The sequence below is a fragment of the Tachypleus tridentatus genome, chromosome 5, assembly GCF_004210375.1.
Source record: "Tachypleus tridentatus isolate NWPU-2018 chromosome 5, ASM421037v1, whole genome shotgun sequence".
Lineage (NCBI taxonomy): Eukaryota > Metazoa > Arthropoda > Merostomata > Xiphosura > Limulidae > Tachypleus > Tachypleus tridentatus.
In genome coordinates, this window is record NC_134829.1 from 47,980,612 (window position 1) to 48,007,123 (window position 26,512).

The 26,512-nt window shown below is 32.1% G+C and overlaps 1 protein-coding gene across 1 annotated transcript in view; it reads right to left on the minus strand.

Annotated features, from left to right (window-relative positions):
• The window catches only part of LOC143250353 (inositol 1,4,5-trisphosphate-gated calcium channel ITPR1-like), a 178,377-nt gene that overhangs the window by 50,624 nt on the left and 101,241 nt on the right, over positions 1 to 26,512 (minus strand). The window contains 11 exon segments of the mRNA XM_076500799.1: positions 529 to 624; positions 2,628 to 2,738; positions 4,116 to 4,316; positions 5,357 to 5,514; positions 7,797 to 8,057; positions 13,418 to 13,613; positions 14,035 to 14,349; positions 20,017 to 20,128; positions 20,595 to 20,743; positions 21,477 to 21,658; positions 22,295 to 22,415. Of these exon segments, the coding sequence (XP_076356914.1) occupies positions 529 to 624; positions 2,628 to 2,738; positions 4,116 to 4,316; positions 5,357 to 5,514; positions 7,797 to 8,057; positions 13,418 to 13,613; positions 14,035 to 14,349; positions 20,017 to 20,128; positions 20,595 to 20,743; positions 21,477 to 21,658; positions 22,295 to 22,415 (1,902 nt within the window).

The window sequence follows — 26,512 nt, forward strand, 5'->3', positions numbered from 1 at the left end:
CAGTTGTACATTACACACATAATGAAATGTTTTGATGATAAAAATAAAAAAAACATGCTCATCTCTATTTGATATGTATAATATCACTGGTTAAGTTCACTCTTAACTATACATTAAACACTGTTAGATGAACAGAATATTGCACAAGTTTTTCTCGTTATTATAGGCATATAAATTTTAAATATAAATTATAATGCAGTCAACATATATTTTGTCCATCCACATTAAAAAAAAAACAAAAAACAACAAAACTTTGTACCTCAGTTCTTTCAAACAGGACCACATTATTTATCATGTCCTTCACCTTTAAATTAGCTTCTGAATGTAACTTCAACTGAGTTTGGATAGTAACTGCATTCATGTCACATCACAAAAATGTAAATGAACACTTAAGTAACTGACTACAGTTATTTAGTCAAAACTTAATTCAGTAGTCTTTATTATTCTATAAAAAATGTTGCTTTTCTTCATGAAACTAAAATGTTAGAAACATGTCAAACAACTGAGGTGAATATATACTTTCCTTACCAGCTGTTTAGGGCTCATGTTAAATAGGATTCTTTCTGCATTTTCACTGTCTGCTCGACTCTCCATTATAGCCAATAGTAGTTTTGATGCATTATTCTATATATAAAAAACATTAGAAGTTCTACTAAAACAAACCTTCTACATTCAACAATTTCAGAAACAACACTCAGTTAAAGGTGAAGACCAGAACAAGAATCCTGAGAAACATTTGTTTTGTGCTGATAATTGTACGGATTACAAATTTCAGAGAGAAAAGTTATGTTATAAATGTAATTTTAACCTACTAAGGGAGAAACCCATTTCAGATAACACAATACTGAGGTACATATAAGACCATATCAGTATCTAAGGCTTATTTTAATTAGTTAATACACACTACCCAAATGGTGTAGCTAGGGTTTTCAGCACCCAGGGACAAAGTCAGTTTTCACGCCCCCTTGCGACAAAATGTAAGCCGTAATTCCTAATTACGTAACATCAATTTGGTGCTCCTCTGATGCTGTGCCCGGGGACAGATGTATCCCTTTGGTCCCCCTCTAGTTATGCCACTGCACTACCCAACCAAATGTCATGGGACACATTTCTGATTGCAGGAAAATAGGTATGATAACAAAATATACAAATAATCTGGTCTATAAAAGTAATTAGCAGTTTGCTCGGAAGTCATTTTGAACTTGCATGCTAAATGAGAAGTACACTAAGAGTGAACAAGAGTTTCAGTGAGGACGTAATTTGTGGAAAATGTTTGTACGTTACTGGGTGACAACTGAACATTCCCAGGTTGACAGTTGGCAATGTGCTGAGGAAACAGAAGTCCACAGGTGACAATGAGCCCAAGAAATGAACAGGCATGAATAAAATATTGACTTACAGAAGTAGATGCACCTCTAAAATTTGGTTACCTCATCTGCCGTCAAAGCCTACAGAATCTGTGTTTGGATATAAAAACAGCCACAGACAATCTTATAAATGTTTCTATGACATGTCAAGAACTGAATGCTGTGAATTTTCACAAAAGCGCTGCAGCCCAAAAATCATTGATAATAAAAACAAATGCACCTCATGGAATTTTATAGAGCAAGGCACACCGAACATGGACAATGGAGATTGAGCATGCTATACGTTCTTCCACTCTGATGGACGTGTTTGGGTGTGGAGGATTACCTGAGTGTGTTTGTCCCCACAGTGAAGTCTGGAGGTAACAATATCATGTTCTGGGGGTGCTTCTCATGGTATGGACTAGATCTACTGGTTGTAGTGTACGGATCCATAAATGCTGAGTCCTACATTTATGTTCTGAACAATTCTGTGTTCCCTACACTGGGACAATTTTATGGTACTGGTCCTTACATCCTCCAACATAACTCCTTGTCACAAAGCAAGGATCGTGAATGCGTGGTTTGGAGAGAATAACACTGGAATGTTGCAGTGTCCAGCACAAAGCCCCAACCTCAACCTGACAGAACATCTTTGCGATGCATTGGAATGCAGAATTAGGGCAAGGCCAAGATGGCCCTCTTCAGTAGTAAGACTTACTAATGGAGGAGTGAAGTACACCACCAACAACTTTCTGTCAGATACCTGTAGACAATCTTCTACAATGCACTGAAGCAGTCATTATGGTTAAAGGTAGGTCAACATACTATTAATTTCTTGGAATAAAGAAGTGTTTTATTCATAATTACCCATGCCCAATGACTTTTTTTAAGACAATGTAGTTCATATATCTTATTTTCTCATTATCTAGATTTTTAATAAACTGCAAGAGGTTCTGAATGACAAGCAGATATGAAGTTACTGGAAGTTCTCAAATAATGTTCACTTTGTTATCTACATCTTCAACATTCAATCATATAAAATACTTCAAGTGTCCAAATATTCTATGGAATGATAGTAAGCATCAAAACACATAAGGCCCTGTACTCAACATTTATAATAATAATATGTACGTTTCTGATAACAAACATAAAAACATTTTCACAACATTACCCGTGTAACACATTGCTTCAAAATATCTTCCTCTAAACATCAGAATTAAATAAATTTTAAAAATTATTAAAATATTAAAACTTTATTTCCAGAAAAATTTAAATACAAACCTTTAACTCTAATACCAGGTCCATTCTTTTCTTTCCAAGTGGGTTAATGTCGTTTAAGATCAGAGCTATGATGATATCAATTCCGTTGCTCTCGTGCATAGCTATGCAGTTCTGGATAAGAAAAGAAAATATCTAGACAGAAGCTACATAGCTTGTGATGACAGATGTGACAACTCCTGACAACCAGAGGTATTTTCTTGCAAAGCCTTAAAATAAACATTGCTCAGACCTGTGACAGAAATATCCCTAACCATCTTTAAACACATGGTTATGATTGTTCTATGTTAAAGGTTAAAACATTTATGACATAAGTGGTTTTTAATTTTCTCTTAAAAGACACTTCTCGGGCAATAAAAAGAGGAATAAAACAAAACATTTGACATGCTTAAAGAGAAAACATTGTGTTAAATAGATAAAATCAGTTTTTCTAGTTGTAACAGTGCATTCATTCAGTGAAGGTTTCTAAACCATGTACCTTTTGAAGAACTAAAGAATATTGAACACTGGTTAAAACTTTGACAAAGCATTTAGTTGTCAGGTCCATGTACCAATTGTTAAGCGTTGTAAGTGATGTATCTGTTATAACTTTAATAATAATACTACACTTTGAACTCATAATGCAGAATCAGACTTTACTATCTTCAAATATTTTCATTTTTAACCTATTTTTCCATTACATAGTCTTCTTTCTAAATTTACGCGTTTCTTTAGTTATGTAATTTTGGCAAGTTTAGCCCACTGTAAGAGGTTACAGCCATTTTAACCCCACTTGAATACTCAGAATACAGTTCAACTCATAAGCACACTGACAACAAAGAAAACAAAAGTCTTAAGGATAATGTTGGTGTACTGTTATAGGTGCAAAACAACATTTAGACTTCATAGAAAACAGTCAGTGAAATGCACATGATTATCTCAGATGGAGAGAAAATACTAAATCAAGAACCTTTAAAATCCAGCAGTAAATATCAGTGTAGACAGGAGTACGAGAAGTAATATTTCCTTAAAATAGTTGGCGGACAGTATCTATCATTCCTAAAAAGTGAATAGACAGCACCTACCCACACCCACCCCTTAAGTATAACACCAACTCAACAACATAAACAGCAATGGAATACTGAAATACTGTGACAAGTTTATCAAAGTCCTATCTACAAATCTTTACAATTTAGCCAGAAAACAACTTCTGTAAGCAGCAAATTACATCCTGGTTGATCATCTCCCATTTGATTTACACAAATCAGTATTCTAATATTTTGTATGACATCTGCACGATGTTTTATACCCACTACTGAACTAATATGACCCACAAACCATATTTCAAACACAAATATTTGTGAAATGTGCAATGATTTTTATTAGAGTGTTGAAACTGATAGCATACAATAACATGAGTCATAAAGGTTAGCCATAAAATAACAGGAACATGAGGAAAGATACACATTTATATTCAGTGTTTTTCAATGAAACTACATGAACATTTCTCACCTGGTTTTCATGGCAGGGTCCTTGACAGTATTCAGTTAATGTTTCCAGTGTCTGATTAACTAAGTTGACATTATGTTCATTGATATAGAGCCCCAGTAAACCCAGCCCACCAGTGGTACTCCCACACATACAATCTAAGAACATAAGTGTTTCAGACACCAGGTTGTAGTTATTTTTGTTGCTCTGGTTCCTTAGATAATTCTAGAAACATTTAGAAAAAAAATCATCACTTTTAATGTGAATATAAAATCACTGTATTTGGTAGGTTCTACATACAATAATGACAAAACTTTTCAATGACATCTTCACTCAAATGAAATTTTAATGAAGGATTCAGAAACACTTAAAACAATTTAAAAACAAAGTGTTAAGCTATTTGAAAGAAGTTGGAAAAAGAATTAATACTCATTTTGAAGCACTGACCATATATTATAGAATTGCTATATTATACCATGGATGGCCAAGATACTCAATAGGTATAATACATATTTGAAACCTAAAACATCAAAAATGACAAAGTTTCATTTTAAAAGATAATTTCCACCCACTTGAAGTTAGCTTCTTCAAAAACCTGTTTTTTATTTTTTTAAAGCTTAAGTACAGGGTGAAACAGAAATTACCAGTCAATAATAGATGTACATTAGATTACTATAATGTCTAGAATAATCAATGATTTGTACACTGTACAACCAGTGTCTTTAGGGAGTCAACCCCTACATTATATATCAAGTGAGAGAGTATAGCAGAATCAATACAGATATTAAATTTTATGATGAACATTCATAGAATACATTAACTTTCAGTCAATGTAATAAAACATCACCAAACAAGTAATAATAAAATTTTAAAATATAAAATGATGTAGAGATGGCAGCACCAAGAATAATGCAAACAATAACAAAGAGATGATATAGCTATACACTATCCCTACATCATTTTACATACAGAAAATGGATTTTTATTACCTGTTAATTATATTTTTGGCACCGCCATCCCTATACCATTTTACATACATAAAGTGCTTTTTTTTTTCTTTTTTTTTATTACTTACATAAAGTGCTTTTTTTTTTTTTTTATTTTGTTATATATTTTTTCAACCAAGAACAAATTTAGGTTTAAACCTCCATTGAGTTTCTTTAACCTAAAACTTGTTTTAGTACTTGGTTGAAAAAATTGCATCACAAAGACCCTCAAACTTTCAGTAAAAACTTATTGAAAGAATCATTTATTAGTTTTCCTACCTGCAATTCAAGATTGTGGTTCTCACATAAGAGCTGTAGGTATCTCAGGATTGGTCCCATCACAGTAACTTCAGCTGGTAGCTTACTTTCCTCGGCATCCTTAGCTTTCTCTGCCTTTTCCGCTAAGATTTCTTCTAAGGCAGCATAAGCACTAGGAGCTGTTTCACAGAATTGTTCTTTTGTATTAATTGTTTTAAAATAAATGTGCAGTAATTACACACAAGATATGTTACCTTATAAGGGTGGTCCAAAATTATCTTTCCAATATTAAAATTTGACAATTAAATAACCATGGAAATACAACCATGCAGTTTAACATTTTGTAGCCAAACTCTGAGAGTTTTTTATTGACTTTTTTTTTTATTACAGTGAGTACTGTTACTCCGTAAAATGGTTTGTTTGATTTTTAATTTTGCGCGAAGCTACTCAAGGGCTCTCTATGCTAGCAATCAATTTAGCAGTGTAAGACGAGAGGGAAGGCAGCTAGTCATCACCACCCACTGCCAACTCTTGGGCTACTCTTTTACTAATGAATAGCGAGATTGACCATCACAATATAATGCACCCATGGCTGAAAGGGCGAGCATGTTTGGTGCGATAGGGATTCAAACCTGCAACCCTTGGATTACAAGTCGAATGCCTTAACCACCTGGACATGCCGGGCCACTCTGTAAAATAACAATCATGCAAGAAAAGGCTCAATGCATCATGCAGCATAATTAAAGATGCCAGTACAGGAAAGATGTATGGGAGTACATTAAGGGTATCATATATCTCAAACATAATGGTGCTAACGATCAAGATAACAGATGCTGATGGCACTGTAACTGTAGACAAGTTGTAACAACTATGTATTGGTTAGATGTGTTGACAGCCATTAATGGTGCAGATGTTGAAGTCTACTGATCTGTTAATAAACATTTTTTGAGTTGGATGCCATAAGATGTTGAAAACTGCATGGGGAAAAATTTCTTTACTAATTTAATAATTACTTTTGAAAATAAAGGTAATTTTTGGACTACCTTGTATTTCAGTTCATTCTGTTTAGTTACAAGCTTTATACCATGACTTCCGCTTACTTATAAAATACAATCAGTAACATACAATTTATAAAAGGTCTAGAACAATATTTTTACCCTTGTCATTCAAATACTAGAGTTGTAAAAGTTTAAAACAATCAATAACATACTGCTTTGTTGAAAATAAAATAAGTTATTCTCCAAGTACTACTACATTTTTACCAAAATAAATTCCAGTAATGATTTGATAACTTACAAATAAAAGTCAAGAAACATACAGCTGACTAATTTAATACTTAACAACTAGAACTGTGCCTAATCTTCTATACTTAATGTACAAAGTTAAATGGAGGTGCAGGATTAGAGAGAGCAAATTGATGGAAACAGGAAGGTTCATAATAACAATACAAACATGTACAAAACTATTAAAACAGGAAGGTTCAGAATAACAATACAAACATGTACAAAACTATTAAAACAGGAAGGTTCAGAATAACAATACAAACATGTACAAAACTATTAAAACAGGAAGGTTCAGAATAACAATACAAACATGTACAAAACTATTAAAACAGGAAGGTTCAGAATAACAATACAAACATGTACAAAACTATTAAAACAGGAAGGTTCAGAATAACAATACAAACATGTACAAAACTATTAAAACAGGAAGGTTCAGAATAACAATACAAACATGTACAAAACTATTAAAACAGGAAGGTTCAGAATAACAATACAAACATGTACAAAACTATTAAAACAGGAAGGTTCAGAATAACAATACAAACATGTACAAAACTATTAAAACAGGAAGGTTCAGAATAACAATACAAACATGTACAAAACTATTAAAACAGGAAGGTTCAGAATAACAATACAAACATGTACAAAACTATTAAAACAGGAAGGTTCAGAATAACAATACAAACATGTACAAAACTATTAAAACAGGAAGGTTCAGAATAACAATATAAACAAGCAAATAAATGAAATGTAAAAGAAGAATCATGTTAAAACATTACCATAAGACATACATAAGCAAAAAAAGTTTCCATAAGACATACATAAGCAAAAAAAGAGGAAGAGATAAACAGGAGAAACACAACTGACTGATAAAATATTTCTGAGATAGATATGGATACAATAAGAAGGCACAACACAAAAAACAAGAAAAGACAATTTCTAAAAAAATACTTTGATGAGTCAGTAGCAACTTTAAGTAATTTTCAGTTTTTCCCAAAAATTAACTAACTTCTATTTGACATCAAACATACAAACCAAATACAATGAATACAAATATTTCCTTGTTTCATAAAGAAAACTAACATTATTGTTGAATTAGCCATTTAATTATTTTGTTAACAGCTGCGTGACAATTCAAAACCGACTGATCTAACAAGGAATGAAACTGGTTAACTCACCAGAGCCAGGTGACAGAAGTTCACCATCTGATGCAAGATTCTGAGAAGTCCCCAGTTGACGGACCTGATCGTAAGCCTTGCTTGTAGCCTCGGCAGCATCCTCCAACTGTTGTTTAAGTTCTTGAGTCATGACAACACCGTTCTGTTTCAAGGCTGGGCAGGAGGGGGAGGAAAGGAGGGGTTTAACATCTACACTACTAGTAGCAAGGTTTTCAAGAATAGCAGTGCAGGAAAAGACACGAGTAAGCTTTTGACTACCAGCTGTTGTTTAACATGTACAGTAAGAATGCAGCAGGGTAAGAAAAAGATACAAGAGAAGTCTATGAAACCTGATATCCTTTCAATAAAAATATTCAAATATGTCGACCCAAAGCAAAACACATTTTCAAAAGACTGTTTTCTTCTGCTTTCTTGTATGACAGATATAATGCATTAATAATCATTAAAACATGTAACATACAACTGGAAAGAAAAACATTATTCACTAGCCAGAAGTGGCATGTGACAGTTTGTTGTAATTATGTTTCGTATGCTATCGAACACAAACTTAGACACCTTTATGTAATTAATACAAATAGTTAATTATTTTTAAAAGTTTAGTTCTGTACAGACCACAAAAAATGGTAAAATAACTGAGGAAACAGCAGATGTTCTAGGCATATGGTTTTGTTTTGAAAACATTACAAAGATTTACGTAAAACGTCTGCACAAAGTGATGCCTTTTGTTCATCACGAAAGTTATTTTAATTGTAATGAACTTATTTTGAGATGGAGTTTGGATTTTACTATTTTTACACATCATTTTGTTAGTAAGTTTATTTTATGTACTATTACAGTTTTTCCTCTCACAAGTAGTTTTTTTTCTAAATTTTACTCTTATGACCAATACTAAATACTTGTACCTCACTGTGAGATTCAAAGGCCCACTCATAAGTCTCAGAAAGAGCAGCCCTCCAGTGGCACAGCAGTATGTCTACAGACTTAAAATACTAAAAAACTGGATTTTAATATTCATGGTGAGCAGAGTATTACTAGCCCATTATGTAGCTTTGCGCTTGACCTTAAAGAAACAGAAACAGTAATGTATCAATCACCCTCTTCATATACCTCTAATTATTTTTGTAGCTACCCAAGAAACATTAGATACTTAATAAAATAAATACCTGTTACGTGCACTGATTATTTTTTAGTGTAAGTACACAGTTTAAAATATGGCACCTAAAGAATCCCAAGGTGGTCTGGAAAACAAATTCCTGAAGATCTACTATTACCTCCCTATCATATCTGGATGACTTTCTATGCATGCCTTGGTATAGAGGTTAACCATGTACCTAAGAACATCCCCTGGGCCACCTTGAGTCCATATAACAAGTTTAGTTCCAGTAACTCAAAATCTGAGAGGTGTTGGTGGAAAAGTAGTTCCAGTAATTCAAAATAAACAAATGTGCACACAATATGAATTAATACACACAAAAAAAGAACAAAGAACGTACAGCACTGATAATGCTCTGGCGCATGTTAGGTTCATCAGACGCATTTGACAGAAGAAAAACGTCTCTTAAAAAAACCTTTGTAATGTTTGAATATCCATTTCATGTTGATAACCAAGTTGTGCTTGTAATGTCCAAGAAACATATTTTGTATCTGCATAGCAATTTGATACAGTGCAACTAAATGCCCTTAACATAACAAGTATCCGGCGCATCTCATGCAATGCTTCTGTATTTAGTTATTACACAGATCTTCTGAAAACGGTGACAGCTTAGGCTATTCAGATGTTACTAATGACTTTTTATCTGCATATACACTAAGTCCAGTACAAATATATGCAACGTTTGACATGTACACTAAGTCCAGTACAAATATATGCAACGTTTGACATGTACACTAAGTCCAGTACAAATATATGCAACGTTTGACATATACACTAAGTCCAGTACAAATATATGCAACGTTTGACATGTACACTAAGTCCAGTACAAATATATGCAACGTTTGACATATACACTAAGTCCAGTACAAATATATGCAACGTTTGACATATACACTAAGTCCAGTACAAATATATGCAACGTTTGACATGTACACTAAGTCCAGTACAAATATATGCAACGTTTGACATGTACACTAAGTCCAGTACAAATATATGCAACGTTTGACATGTACACTAAGTCCAGTACAAATATATGCAACGTTTGACATGTACACTAAGTCCAGTACAAATATATGCAACGTTTGACATGTACACTAAGTCCAGTACAAATATATGCAACGTTTGACATGTACACTAAGTCCAGTACAAATATATGCAACGTTTGACATGTACACTAAGTCCAGTACAAATATATGCAACGTTTGACATATACACTAAGTCCAGTACAAATATATGCAACGTTTGACATATACACTAAGTCCAGTACAAATATATGCAACGTTTGACATATACACTAAGTCCAGTACAAATATATGCAACGTATTGACATATACACTAAGTCCAGTACAAATATATGCAACGTTTGACATATACACTAAGTCCAGTACTTTACAACGTTTGACATATACACTAAGTCCTCTACAAATATATGCAACGTTTGACTGAGTTGTATACACTAAGTCCAGTACAAATATATGCAACGTTTGACATATACACTACATAGTCCAGATTAATACAAATATATGCAACGTTTGACATATACACTAAGTCCAGTACAAATATATGCAACGTTTGACATACACACAGTACAAATATTTCTTTTTGACATATACACTAAGTCCAGTACAAATATATGCAACGTTTGACATATACACTAAGTCCAGTACAAATATATGCAACGTTTGACATATACACTAAGTCCAGTACAAATATATGCAACGTTTGACATATACACTAAGTCCAGTACAAATATATGCAACGTTTGACACACAGCTTTTCTTTTCTCTACACTAAGTCCAGTACAAATATATGCAACGTTTGACATATACACTAAGTCCAGTACAAATATATGCAACGTTTGACATATACACTAAGTCCAGTACAAATATATGCAACGTTTGAAAATGTACACTAAGTCCAGTACAAATATATGCAACGTTTGACATATACACTAAGTCCAGTACAAATATACTGCAACGTTTGACATGTACACTAAGTCCAGTACAAATATATGCAACGTTTGACATATACACTAAGTCCAGTACAAATATATGCAACGTTTGACATGTACACTAAGTCCAGTACAAATATATGCAACGTTTGACATCACACTTTTCTAAGTCCAGTACAAATATATGCAACGTTTGACATGTACACTAAGTCCAGTACAAATATATGCAACGTTTGACATGTACACTAAGTCCAGTACAAATATATGCAACGTTTGACATGTACACTAAGTCCAGTACAAATATATGCAACGTTTGACATGTACACTAAGTCCAGTACAAATATATGCAACGTTTGACATGTACACTAAGTCCAGTACAAATATATGCAACGTTTGACATCACAGCACTAAGTACACTAAGTCCAGTACAAATATATGCAACGTTTGACATGTACACTAAGTCCAGTACAAATATATGCAACGTTTGACATGTACACTAAGTCCAGTACAAATATATGCAACGTTTGACATGTACATAATACTAAGTCCAGTACAAATATATGCAACGTTTGACATGTACACTAAGTCCAGTACAAATATATAACAACGTACGTCATCTGACAAGCTCGCTACAACTAAGTCCAGTACAAATATATGCAACGATATTGACATGTACACTAAGTCCAGTACAAATATATGCAACGTTTGAAATATACACTAAGTCCAGTACAAATATATGCAACTAATGACATATATACTAAGTCCAGTACAAATATATGCAACGTTTGACATGTACACTAAGTCCAGTACAAATATATGCAACATTTTGACATGTACACTAAGTCCAGTACAAATATATAATATATTGATATATACACTAAGTCCAGTACAAATATATGCAACATTTGACATATACACTAAGTCCAGTACAAATATATGCAACGCTTGACATATACACTAAGTCCAGTACAAATATATGCAACGTTTGACATATACACTAAGTCCAGTACAAATATATGCAACGTTTGACATGTACACTAAGTCCAGTACAAATATATGCAACGTTTGACATCCCAGCTTTTCTTTTCTCTACATAATACAAATTAATACATAACTTTCTTGATGTTTGAAACTGAGTTGTGAAAAATGCCTTTTAACACGCTTAGTACAAATGTAGTACTACGTTGTTATCTAACAGAGACACAAGTAAACAAATACAATAACATGTATGTACGTCATCTTATCAAGCTCTATGCTACAACTATGTGGCTTGCACAAGACTTAATACTGTGCAAAAAGGATATTAATTCACTTTAATGCATTTCATAGAAAAATAAAAATGATCATTTTCATTAACATAACTGTGTACTTGTTCTTAACTGTGTCACACAAACCAAAACTTAAACTATTCAAAGTTTTGGAAAGAAGGACAAAGCCTATGTTAAACATTTAAAAAAATTCATTTGAAGTAGAACCAATTACAACATTAAAATTCTTAACCAGTAATGATTCTTCACACGATACTTCTGACAAACTGGCTGAAGTATTGTTGAGATACACTTTCCTTTCAACAAAGAAATATACTTTTTAATTTAAAAAGATAAACAAATTTTAGAAGTCATCATGCAAATAAAAAACAAAAACCTTACGTGAAAATACAATTATTTTTATATTTATATTTCTAGAACTCATTTCTCTCTTGAGAAAAATATTTTTGTATGATCTTAATGCAAGTTATAGATAAGTTGTTGTTGTAGTTACAACAAGTATTTGAATACAGAAAAATATGACCAGTGATGCCTAATTTTTAGAACCAAAGATTATATAATTTATTTCTGAGCCTATTAATTTTAAGTAAATGTATGACTATTCAGAATGATGACAGTCCAGAGATAGTAGGTAAAGTATGACTGTTACATAAACTAATCAAAGCAAGAAGAAAACCCTGAGCAGAATCGAATTTTACAGAACCTGATACAGTTTGCTTTGTCATGTACAATTCATATTATTCAAGTAAAAATACATTTATCTTATCAATAATAACCCTACAACCTTTGATACCTTATTCAATATTCTATAAAAGAATTGGGTGAAACATACTTAGCCATTTTTGTTGTAAGCTGTCAAGAGGATATTAATAAAGAATCACAAATGGCCATTGTCAATGGATTTTCTTTTTCTTGCAAGTCTCAAAGGCATATTTTTGTTCATTTTTTAAAATATACAGCCTTAAAGTTTATAGTTTTCTTTGAGCTGAACTTTTAGTGTTTAAGATGATTTTTATCTGGACATTTTGTTAGGGCTTTGTGTAATTCTTTTTAATCCCTATTACAATCCATTATCTTGGATTATGATAAAGCAGTGGATAGTTGCAACAGACATGATGCTGTTTAAATGGCCATACTGAATGGAGTAAAATTTCAATGGTTTTTTAAAATACATTCAATGTGAAATAACGGGTTAAAAACATACAGTAGACATAGATTATTATCTTGTATATTACATGTAATTCGTTACCTCTAACTTTCCTTCCATCTTTTCCTAAGTCTTTTCCTAATAACTCCCTATCTTCACCAGTCCTGGCTGCTATTTCAGCTGTATTTACAGTTGCTGTGGCTTTGATTTCCTGCTGAGATTCTTTTACTTTGTCAAAAAAAACTTTGAAAAACTTCTCTGATATGTTGCCTTGAGTTAGCTTGTACAGCATGGATTTCTAGAAAACAGGAAGTAAAAAACAAGATGTTTGATTTTAGTGCATACATTCTATATATATGATATTTTACAAGATTTCTGGATTTTATAGTGCATACATTCTATATATATGATATTTTACAAGATTTCTGGATTTTATAATGCATACACTCTTCAACAAAATAGAAGTCAAGAGGCATTCAAACAAAGCCTGCTTTAACTTATTTTTTATTCTGTTATGATTTTAATTTTATTCAATCATACATTGATCATTCTTCATCCAAATTTCTATTCATTTGAATCACCAAACTTATCTTTTGTAACTGTTAAATCTGAATTGTCTATATGAAGATCTATAATTATAGTATCTCATTCTTCTTTACTAAAAGACCAATTTTGTGAATGTGTGTTTCTACTACTGTAAATCTGTTTGAGCCACTAACCTGAATTACAGGGTTTCCCCCCTCCAAAAGAGCTATTCCTAGTTCCACACTTTCTACAAAGATGGCCTGACTAGGGTTCTTCATAATCAATTCTATCACTAAGTTTGAAGCTCCTTCCTTATCAAGGTGACACTGAACTTCAGCTAATGTCATTTCTGCTCGACTTAGCATGAGACCTCCAGGAGCATGTAGAGAGGAGCAACTCGTGCTCGCTCGAGTTGTTGTCTGTTGCTTATTTTGTCCAGAATTTGCATCTTTCTTCTGTAGAGACTTGCCAAAGTAGCGGACTAATAAGGTTTGCCGAAGTCTTTCTCCCTTTTAATAAATCACGTGAATTTTGATATTTTTGCTCAACTTACAATAAAATCACTTCACAAATTAAAAACTTGCAATACTTATTTCTTCAGAATTTCAAACATGCATACATACAAGTAATGTTAAGTATGTTTAAAACAAATGGAGTGTGAAAAATAAACTCTATGAGAAAACAAGCATTAGTTTAAAAATTCACATCTGGAGTAAAAGAAACAACATATTAGACAACAACAACAAAAAAGCAAGCAAAATTGAACATTAAGTAAACTCATGACACAGTAGTGTTTTGTTTGTAAACTACTCTCAGAAATTAAATATCTTTTTTTACATATTTTTACAAAACAAAATTTTATAATAAAAGCCTGAATTCAGAATGGACAAATCATGCAACATCCCTAAAAATGTCAGCACAAGATAAGGCAAAGGATATAATTGTTTATGACTGTTGGAATTAAATATGGAAAGATTATTTTGATATCAATCCATTAACAGTGCACTGAATATGAGGAAGCTTAACACACACTATTAATAAAGAAATAACAAAGAGATGTGTACAGGGGAGACAAAGGTTTGGTATAACTACTTAAAACCTTCTTTATGAATTCTTTGAACAAATAATTTGGTAACTCGTAGAAAAAGTAAAATTCCCAAGTTGAAAGATTTTCCAAGAAATACGACTATTTATTTTACAATTTTTACATGTATCTCTATATCTCAAAACAATTTATCTTTGGTTGATGTTACACACCAACCAACTTATAGCTTTACACATTAATTTAGCAATGTTTTTTGTACGTGTTGAACTTTCAAAACTTAATATGTAAGTAATGGTAAAAAAACGAATCCTTTGCTATATCTTTCAAAGTGCTGATGTATAGAACGTCAGCTTTACTCTTCATAAATGAAAGTAAATAGAAGTTAGTAATACTGTTCATGCTAATGGTGGGGGAAGAAGCAATAAAAAAGAAGCATTCCCAAGGCCATTATACTATCTATCTATCTTACCCTGGCCTGGTCTTCTTGCTCTCGGCGCGACAGCAGTTTTTGATCGATCTATGACACACAGCAAGTTGGCAGAGGGCAAAAGAGGGAAGAGATGAAAGGAGAAATTCGAACTGTAATTACAGAATCTAATGACAAACAAGGCTAACGAAAGGCAGCTAATTACAGAATCTAATGACACACAAGGCTAACGAAAGGCAGCTAATGACACACAGGGCTAACGAAAGGCAGCTAATGACACACAGGGCTAACGAAAGGCAGCTAATGACACACAGGGCTAACGAAAGGCAGCTAATGACACACAAGGCTAACGAAAGGCAGCTAATGACACACAAGGCTAACGAAAGGCAGCTAATGACACACAAGGCTAACGAAAGGCAGCTAATGACACACAAGGCTAACGAAAGGCAGCTAATGACATAAGGCTAATGAGAAGGCAGCTAATGACACACAACCTAAGGCTATGAAGGCAGCTAATGACACACAAGACTATGAAAGGCTAACTAAAGGCAGCTAATGACTAACAAGGCGAAGAAGGCAGCAGCTAATGACACAAGGCTAACGAAAGGCAGCTAATGACAACTAACAGAAGGCTAATGACACCTAAGACCTGAAGGCAGCTAATGACACTAAGACTAACGAAGGGCAGCTAATGACCTAAGCTAACGAAAAGGCAGCTAATGACACCTAAGGCTAACGAAAGGCAGCTAATGACACACAAGGCTAACGAAAGGCAGCTAATGACTAATGCCTAACAAGGCAGCTAATGACACACCTAAAGACTAAAGGCAGCTAATGACACACAACTAACGAGAAGGCAGCTAATGACACACAAGGCTAACGAAAGGCAGCTAATGACACACAAGGCTAACGAAAGGCAGCTAATGACACACAAGGCTAACGAAAGGTAGCTAATGACACACAAGGCTAACGAAAGGTAGCTAATGACACACAAGGCTAACGAAAAGTAGCTAATGACAACTAATGACACACAAGGCTAACGAAAGGCAGCTGTGAGATTTTTCTTCTTACACAGGAATCCCAGCAGACAAGAAGAAAAAATCACTACAATATATATTACAAGAATAGAATAGGTTTAGGTTTCACTTTGAAAGCAGACTATGGATATAAAGGAATTTATGGGTAATAAGTAATTAAGTTACCAAAAAGCTTTATTATATAAATATGAATTTGAAATTGTAAGTACTACATTCACAACAAACAGTAAAATGTTATAGAAAAGTGTAATTACAATTCACAAAGATGTGAAAGAAACAAATATGTAATTTATCTGATATACTTCTTAGCCAATTATCAACGTGAAACAATGTGTAAGACCTTTGTACTATGGATGTATTATACAACATTTTAAATATCCAAACAAGTCCAAAAATTGTATTTCAATTGTATGATCTTACTGTGAAGTACAGGAGTTAACAATTTACATTTCATTTTGTCAGTTTACACACTGAACTTCAAAGAAATTTTGACTGTAATTAATAGAACCATTAATTAAAATTATTTTTAATCCCTTCAGTTTTAAATTAATTAAACTGTAACTGATTATCTCTTAGCTAAGAATACAGAAATATACAAAATTCTGGCTATTTAAGTTGCTTTTTACATACTGAATAACCTGATTTGGAACTGAAGTGATGGTAAGACGAATTACAAATATGTTTTACGTCTCATGGTAACGAGCAACAAACTGTAGTGGTACACAACTTGAATTATTTTATAAAACATCCAGAAAGTGTTAGATGTGAGCCACTAAAAGATTGAAACTTACAACTGACAAAGAACAAAAGATGTCTCAAAGGTATTTCCTATAGCTATACAAGAAACTTGCAAGCCATATTATTTACAACATATATAACAAAGTGGAATATACATTATGACAAGCTGCTACAATCATAAATAGCACATTATATAACATGCAGTTTATTAACAATGAACACTTCAGAGAATACTGTGTAATACAGATTGTACAATACCTAAAACATACATCTATGACACAACATTATGAACTAATTAAAAAATCAATAACAAAGTGCATACAATTACTTCAACTATATACAATAAAACTGAAACTTGGACACAGTTCTTCTAGACTTCATCACGTAATTTCAGTTACTGCTTCAGTATTCTCAAACAACTGATATCACAAGAACATTTAGTTGTTACTTCAGCTAACAACTATAATTAAACATGAATGCATCTGTGCTATAAATAATTTAAAAACCATTAAAAATTTGTTACTAAACAATTCTCAAAACAGATTTTCTATTGATAGACTTTTTGCATCAAACATGATTTAAAATAGTTCCAAAATAATAGAAAAACCATCTACTCCTCGATGAAGAGAAACCCATTTGAAATAAAAATGCATCTCGGACAGGCTGGTATGGGCATTGACACTTCTATTGACAAGCAAAAGAATAACATTTTGCCTTCCTAGGTCATCTTCAGGTTTAATGTTGTTCTCTGCTTTAATAGTAAAAGTGTTAATACCCATACCAGCTGTTCCGAGATACAAAACCATCTACTGTTGTTTCCTGCCTCTTAACATCAATTAAAGGTTGTCTTACATGAGCCCCTTGCTAAGTTTTGGAACAAACCCTTGACATATGTTTCCAACATGTTTTTTTTTAAGAGTATAAAAAGCAGTTGGTTACATAGGCCAATAATGGTTTACTAGCTTGAAATTTTTACACATTCTACAGTAATTTCTGTACGCTGAATACAAAAATAACATTCATATTCTCCATCACACACAGAATTTTTCCAAAACATCATATGTACTTTTACATAAATGAATGGTTTTCATTTAAACTGGGTCACATTTTGTTATGCTTGAAATACTGAAAAACCACTGGCTATAGATTTCTTTCAGCCAGTCACGATGTGATACCTTATTGATTGTTCTAGAATTTCCAAGAAATATACCACTAGTTTATAAACACTTAACATGCTGCATGACATGCCATTTATGAATAGTCTTTTTTTGAGCAAGCAATTTGACATGTTTTTCTTTTCAACATTATTTATTCATTGTTATAGTAACAAGAGATTGTATAAGAGACCCAAGCATTCCATTACATTTGTGGTAAATATGATTCTAAATTTGATCTAAGTAGCAGTTTATCTTTTCCCAAATTCGTAAAACCTTAAGCAATAAGATAAAAAAATAATTCAATATCTGCATAGAAAATCTGTTATTAAAACCAAAACAACTTTTATGAAAGTTACATTTGCAGGCCTGTGTTGTTAATACACAACAGACCTTCCAGAGAAAACTACAAGCTATTTGGCTTGCAACATGTTGGGCCTAATCCTAATTAAACAAAATGTGTAACAAATGTTTTATACAATTTCTGCTATTTCCATGTTATAATTTTTAGTACAGCCACTTCTAAATTACATTTCTAAATTTTTCTAATACAAAATATTTCTTAAGTGTTATTAATTAATTTTAATTATAGTGATGACAGATTTTCTCTTTCAGTTATTTTTAATTTATTACAATATAAACATCCTAAAGTCAACTCTTACTAATAAACAACTACAAAATAAGCTTTATTACAGAAGATATTTTTGACAGATTGTTTAGGCAGAGTATTCATGATGAAACTTCTGTAGAATGGACGGCGACTGCCTGTTGTGGAAACACAAGTGTAGAGGACAAAGTTTCAAAAGTCTTCCACCTTTCATCTTTGTTTTGCCCATGTGACAGGGTTACTTTGTATGTTCACAAGTTCACCATATATGATATCAAAACAATATTTTGTTTTCAGGACACAAAGGTGAAGTGTTTATGATTTTACTTTTCTTGAGGCAGTGTGAAACAAAATCTGTCTTTTTATAAAAAAAAGTGACTTATTCTTTATCATGTGTCACACTCATACAGCAAGACAGTGACTAACTTTTTCTCAACTTCTATTTTACTGTTATTAGAGTTCAGTGTTTCTGTATTGAAGTCATATCCCATATGATGTTACTTGTAAATGTGGAATATAACGAAAACCCTATATTTAAAATAAGTATCTCAAAACTAGAAAGAACTAAATTTCAATAGAGCAATACTGAAAATCACAGGTTTTCTTCAAGAAAGTCTGAGAGTGTTTCAAAAGATGTTAAATATGTGTTCCACTATTACCAATCAGCTAACCAAGCCTATCAGTAAAGGAAGCTACTACACACATCATCTGTTGTGAGCAGTTTGGAGATCTTTGTATATTACACACAAACAGTTTATTGAAATGATCAACCTCTTATGATTAAAGAAGAAAAATATAAGAAACTGTACAATAGGTAAAAATTACAGTAGGTGTGTGATGTAAGATGTGTCTGACAACTTCACATCAAGCAGTTTTTATGATACAATTTATGAAGTTATCTTCATAATCACCTGGTACATTGATTATTGGTAAATATATTTTTTGGTAATTTATGCTTGAAATGAACCTGATAACGTTCAAGTATTCACTTCACTACTACAAGTCCAAGTTCTAGTTCATTACCAGTAGGCTTAAAACTACTAATCGTTTCATTTACCTTGAAGCTATAAAGAAATGATAACATGAAAACAAATTAAACTGATGTAATATAAGAATTATTAGAATGAGATAACATGGGACAATAAAATCATGATCAACTCCGTTTTACCTTTTCTCCATAGTCTGGATCTAAGGACATCATTTCTTTCAGTGTTTGTAAAACTCTGATACAGAGTTTTTCTTCTTTTTCTTCTAAAAGTCTTTCTGTGTGTGCTATTAACCTACACAGTACAGTTTAATAGCAAATTTTTAGAATACAATAAGAAAATGATCATAATTATGTAAAAATGATCCTGAGAAGAAAAATGAGTCACTTAAGTATTTCATGTTAATTGTGGTACAGAATAAATTAAAAATTTTAAAGTAGGAAATCTTTATTTTGCTGTTATGATGTTCAAAAGATATCAGTATGTACAGTAACTACAGGGTAGTGAAATACACACAGTTTGTGGCACAATTAAAAGATTAAACCTTATTTTTTAGATTATCTTGCATGTTTAACCTATCCAAACAAACAGATGTTTCTACACTAACACATGTCTGAATGAAAAAATTAAGTAACACTTTATGTTAAATCACAAGAGAAACACAGAGATAACTGGTTTCTAACAAATTTAGAATTCTTAAGTTAAAAATAGTTTTTAAATTTTTAACAAAAAGTAAAAGACAAAATAGAAAGACACTTACTTAGAAATAAAGCCTCCATTGGCACATTTTTTATACGCCTCAGTCCTTGGAGGAAATAACAGCTCCGGTCGATGCAAGACATCTACAAGAACTGATAACTCAGATTGAACAAGAGGGTGCAACTGATCTTCCAGTAACAATACAATATCCTAGAGCAGAACAAAAATTAAGAGAGATGAAATTACCTTAGAAGTATAGAAGTTTCAAATTATAACCTAGTTAGCCTTACTTACCTTTAGTTTGTTACAACTATTAATTGTTTAAAAAATGTAAAAAACAACAACAAATTACTAAAAATGTTTACCAAATATGCAATGTCAAAAAATATTTTTATTCAGCATGTAAAAGTAAAGATTCGTTTTCTTAATTTAGATAATAACATGGTGAAGTAAAACAGGCCCAAGACATCATACTACAAGAAATAGACACATAGATAGATAGATATTTATCTATTTTTTTACAATTACATTTCTAGATAAAATTACTACTTGGAATTAACCATAATATATTGAAAGTATTAGGGGTCCTGTAACTAATAAAATTATGTAACAGTCCAGAATTAATTAGATATGAAGTAAAGGTTTTATCCACTAGAAACACAGAATTGAGGACAGGAATCATACGCTACACCCCTGTATATGAAACAACTGGTACAAATATTAAGAAATAAAACTATGCTACATATAGGTTTTATTAAAAATCCATTCAGTTAGCATGTACAAACACAAAAATAAATTACAACTAATAGTGTTTTGATTTTTTAATTAACAGCAATATACAAGGTCATTCTAACCCTTTAAAAAAAAAGTGTTCAAAGCTGTTTCATGAAATATTCCATAGGACCAGGCAACATTTTTCTTTCACATAACTTTCATTTTATACCTGAAGTCCTTCAATGATGCTGCGTTCATTACGAAATAGACTAGAAGAAGAAGGATCTCTCCGAGGTCCTCTTGCAGCTGAAAGCCACGCTCTGGTGTGTTTTCCAATGACAGCATTTTTATTAAACATTGAAGCAACTTGGGTATCGAGATCCACAGGAATAGCAATACCTCGATTTTTTGCTGTAAAACAAGAACAAAAAAATAACAAAAGTGAATAAACATTGGATTCAAACAATCATTACTTTCTGTTCCACTTTTTGGAGGAGGAAGACAGGACTGTCAGCCAAATAAGACATTTTAGTAGGAAAAAGAATCATTGAAAGTTTTCATAATGGTTTTATAATAGAAAAAACTTTTGTATTTCCACATTAAAAATGGTATAACCAAAAACATCCAAGTAAACTCAACTGTAGACTTAAGCCTCACTGTACTTTAATAATAATTCACCAATATTATATTAACTGAAGCATAGAAATTACTGAAAATGGAACCCTTTTTTCTTCTTGCCTCCCAAAGAAAACAATATGGAATATATCCGAATTCCTTGACCATATACCATTTTTCATTACTACAGAAGATGTTGGTAATTTCATAGCATTAACTAGTTTCATTCTGTATGAATCAGTCAATGTTTCACATCTTGTAGGAACACTCACATCATAAAACAAAAACCTGAAGTTTAATTTTCCCACAAATTTCTAATTGTAAGATGTCATGAAATATGGTATTTCTTAGCTCTGAGGAATACATAAATTTCATGTAATAACTGGCTTTACTCTTGAATCTTCAATGAATTAAATAACACATACAACTTACCAGTATCAGTTAAAGTTTTAATGCAGTTTTCCACATTCATTCTCTGCTGCAAGTTTAACCAAGAACAATTGGATAACCTAAAAGCTCCTTGAAGTAGCCGCACAAAGACAGGCTGATGGGTCTGTACAAAGAGGATGAATCAATCTAAAGTTCAAATTCTTATTAACTTCAATCTACAGAATGTGAGAGTACTGTAGTTGTAATTTTTTACTGGTGTTAAACTGTGAATGATGATAATGATATAAAGTTTTACTCCAAGTCATGTAAACCCAAACCCTAAAAGTCATGCTCCCAAAAAACACTTTCTCCAATTGAAATTTGAAAGAGAACTACAATTCATTCTCACCAAATAAGTTGAAAAGAAACAAATAACTGTTTAATTCCAACAACCTTTTAATTATTTATACTTACACACACACATATATACCTCCTTTTCCAGTTTTATTTAATATGAATGTTTTACACCATTCCTATCCATTACAGTTCAGAGTAGAAAGGTGTTATGGTTTAAAGTTGTGAAATTAAATGTCATATTCACCATTTGCAAAATCAGTTTGTAAAAGACAAAACAACACAGAGCAATGAATGCAATGACATGTGATCTAGGTGAATGTGTTGTTCTGAAAGCACAGCATAAGCTGTTACACAATGAAATGAAAGAAACATGTTACAGTTACAAGGTTGGAAAGTTAAAATGGTGGTAACAGTTTGAAAAACACAAAACACAAGTGGTCAGTTGTTTCACACTTTTGAAACACTACTTGCTGGGATAGACAAACTTTCCAACAGCCAAAACAAAACTGACAACATTGTTGTGTGTTCCCCAGGTTCTCCTCAGAATGCCGAGATGTCATGCAAAAAATTTCAATTTCTTTCAAAATTGATTCACATTCAATATGAATACTATAATTTAGTTGTAACTTGGTTATGTGTTTCTTATCCTCTTCGAGGTTTAAAAACAAAAACAAAACAGTATTATATCTTTAGCCCTCTTACAACTCCATCTGGATCTGACAGCTATTCTTTGAGTCTTCAAAAACAGTTACCACCCAAGTGTATAAAACTGCTTTAATATAGAAAACATTAGAGCATTTAAAAAAACAATTCATTAGAACAATAGTCAGTTTCACTACATGGACAGAAGCTAAATCTACACTTTTTGCTTTTTAAGAAAATAATTCTCATAACAGCCATAACTACAAGACAGTTGTTGTAACGTTCATGCCCTTTGCTTGAACTTTCCTTGTTCTATCATTTTCAGGCATGCAGCATAACCTGTGGTTTCTCGCAAGCATTATGTACTCAACTGATAAATCCTGGTCTATTTGAAAATTTATTTGCTGTTAGACAAACAAACTCATGTAGATATAACTTTATTTAATAAAACTACATGTAAACAACAAAGTAATGGTACTTATAATAGTGTATAGAGTACAAGTAATAGCCCTATAACCTGAGTGCTTTTGAAAAGTCCACCTGTCAAAAGCACTGGGGTTATATGTTTTCTATTTATTTCTATCAAGACTTCTTGCACCGACACGTTTTTCTAACATTGCGAGTGTACAGTGTATGAACAGTTGTGAGCATTCAGCATATGATACAGTTAAATGAGTCAAAACAAAGAAAGTCACAAAAATGAAAAATAAACCTTGTAGAAAAGAAAAAATTGTAGCTAAAAGGTATTTATAGCAGTCTTTGAAATTAAATAAAGCTACATTATTGTTAAGTAAAGTAAACGTAATGAAAGTAAACAGATGAACATGTATATGTCTGAATGCATGTTCACAGAGCGATAAGGCACATGGTTTTGAATGAACCAAGCATACATTTTAAACTAAAATAACTTGAGAAACCTCAGAAATTTTATTTAGTATAATATTGTTTTCAGAAAAGTATACCTGGATTAGTGTTGTTTGTATGAAATACTTTGCAAATAAAAAAATACAACTGAAACTGAAGCCAGTTGTCACATGACAACAATGACATTGTAACACCATATGCCATACTTGTTCCATTGAAATGTTTTGCTTGGTCAAACCTGGGTAAGATGGTTCTAAATTGAAAATCCAATATGTAATCCAGTCTCCCTGGAAAAAGGATTTGCTGACAATATGAAATTTGCAAGAAAAATTAAGGACAGACAAATGCATGAGTATTACCCACAAAGATGCTTCAAACTGTCTTTTTTTTAAAATAAGCAAAGCAACATTGGGCTCTCTGCTGTGTACATGGAGGGGAATAAAACACCTGATTACAGCAATGTAGATATGTAGACTTACCACTGTACCACCAGGGGAATCAAACACCTGATTCTAGCAATGTAAATATGTAGACTTACCACTGTACCACCAGGGAAATCAAACACCTGATTACAGCAATGTAAATATGTAGACTTACCACTGTACCACCAGGGGAATCAAACACCTGATTACAGCAATGTAAATATGTAGACTTACCACTGTACCACCAGGGGAATCAAACACCTGATTACAGCAATGTAAATATGTAGACTTACCACTGTACCACCAGGGGAATCAAACACCTGATTACAGCAATGTAAATATGTAGACTTACCACTGTACCACCAGGGGATGGCTTCAAATAGATCATGTTTTTGCTCTATAAAATCTAAGAGTAATTACTGCAGGTCCACCAATGCGATAAGACTGCAGAAACACAAAGTAGACCAGAGAGGAAAAACTTGACTCATAATGATTAAAAAAATCAGATGATGATAATAAGCACCTTATGAAGGATGAGAGGATAATTACAGGATGCAGTGCTGAGAACAAAGTACAATCTAAGATTAAAACAATATTCAGTGTAACTGCATACAAGTGATTGTGAATCTAAAAACTTATAATTAACAAAATGTACATAGTATATGTTTATATAGCAATAGAAGACCAAAACCCTTGGTCAATATAAAAAGTTTAGAGATGAACTTTAATAACAAGAAAAATAACCAGTTTTTAATGTTTAATAATGTGTTTTAAAGAAGTGTTCAGAAAATGTACACATACAACTTGCATTAAAAATTTTACTCAATAACAACTTTTAATTACTTTGTATTTTTGAACAGCTAAAGTCACAATTATTTTTTTTAAAAAATTGGTCCCACAATTAACTATTCCAAATAACCCTACAACCAGAACCAAATTGTTAAATAATGTATAGCAAATTATACAACACACATACTGGTTTTTCACCTGAAATACTATAAACAATTACATACTAAAAACACTGAACAGTATTCACAGAAACAATAATTAAAATACAGTGGAAAAACAAAGTTAATTCAAACAAACAAACAAAAAAATGTCATGCAGTAAAATTCACTGTTTCATCCTGGGTTTCTTGATGGAAAATTAGCTTTTAATTAAAACAAATATCAAAGAAAGAAAGAAAACTAAAATTACATTAATAATGGTAATGTAATTTTCTTTCATATTTTGATGTTTTTATTAAAATAATAACAATAAAATTACTTATTTTACTTACTTTTACTTATTACTTATTTATAATTTTCAAAATTATATTTGAAAATATTTTTTCTCAATATACTTTACCACATTTTGTTTTTATATCTCAGAGATGTTATAACATCTGCCACAAGAGCCAGCCCAGCATCTAGATGTGGAACCCCAAAACAAGACCTTCTGGAAAGATTTGGGTTGCTTTCAATTAGAAAAAAAAAAAACATTTGACAGTACTTTCAAGAAATAGGTTGCTGGTTCTTGACCTGTGACTTAACCCAAGAAAAATGAAAACCAGTAATTAGCAATGAAACATGCCTGAAATGTTCATGAATGTGAGGGATTAAGTACAGTAATTAAGCAAAACCACAGGTCAAGGTCAGATGAGAAAAAAACTTATTTGAGGATATCAATTGTTTTAACAGGTCAGCTGAATCAGATTTGCCAACTTATTACTGCGTTAACTGTAAAATAAAAATTGACACAATAGTACTGGTACCTTTATAAAAGGGGGATTGGAATCACATAAAGCCCAAAGATAGTGTTAAAGAAGATTCTTAAATTAAAAATGCTATTTCTACAGTGAAGAGGAAATATAAACAGGTAGGTATAATACCTGCCATATTATAATCCACACAGATTTCATCAATTCATATCTCATGAATATTTGGTTGTTTGTTTTCGTTTTAGAAGTTGTGCCAAGTTTCATTCACTGCGAGTCACTGAAATAACCCCAAATCAC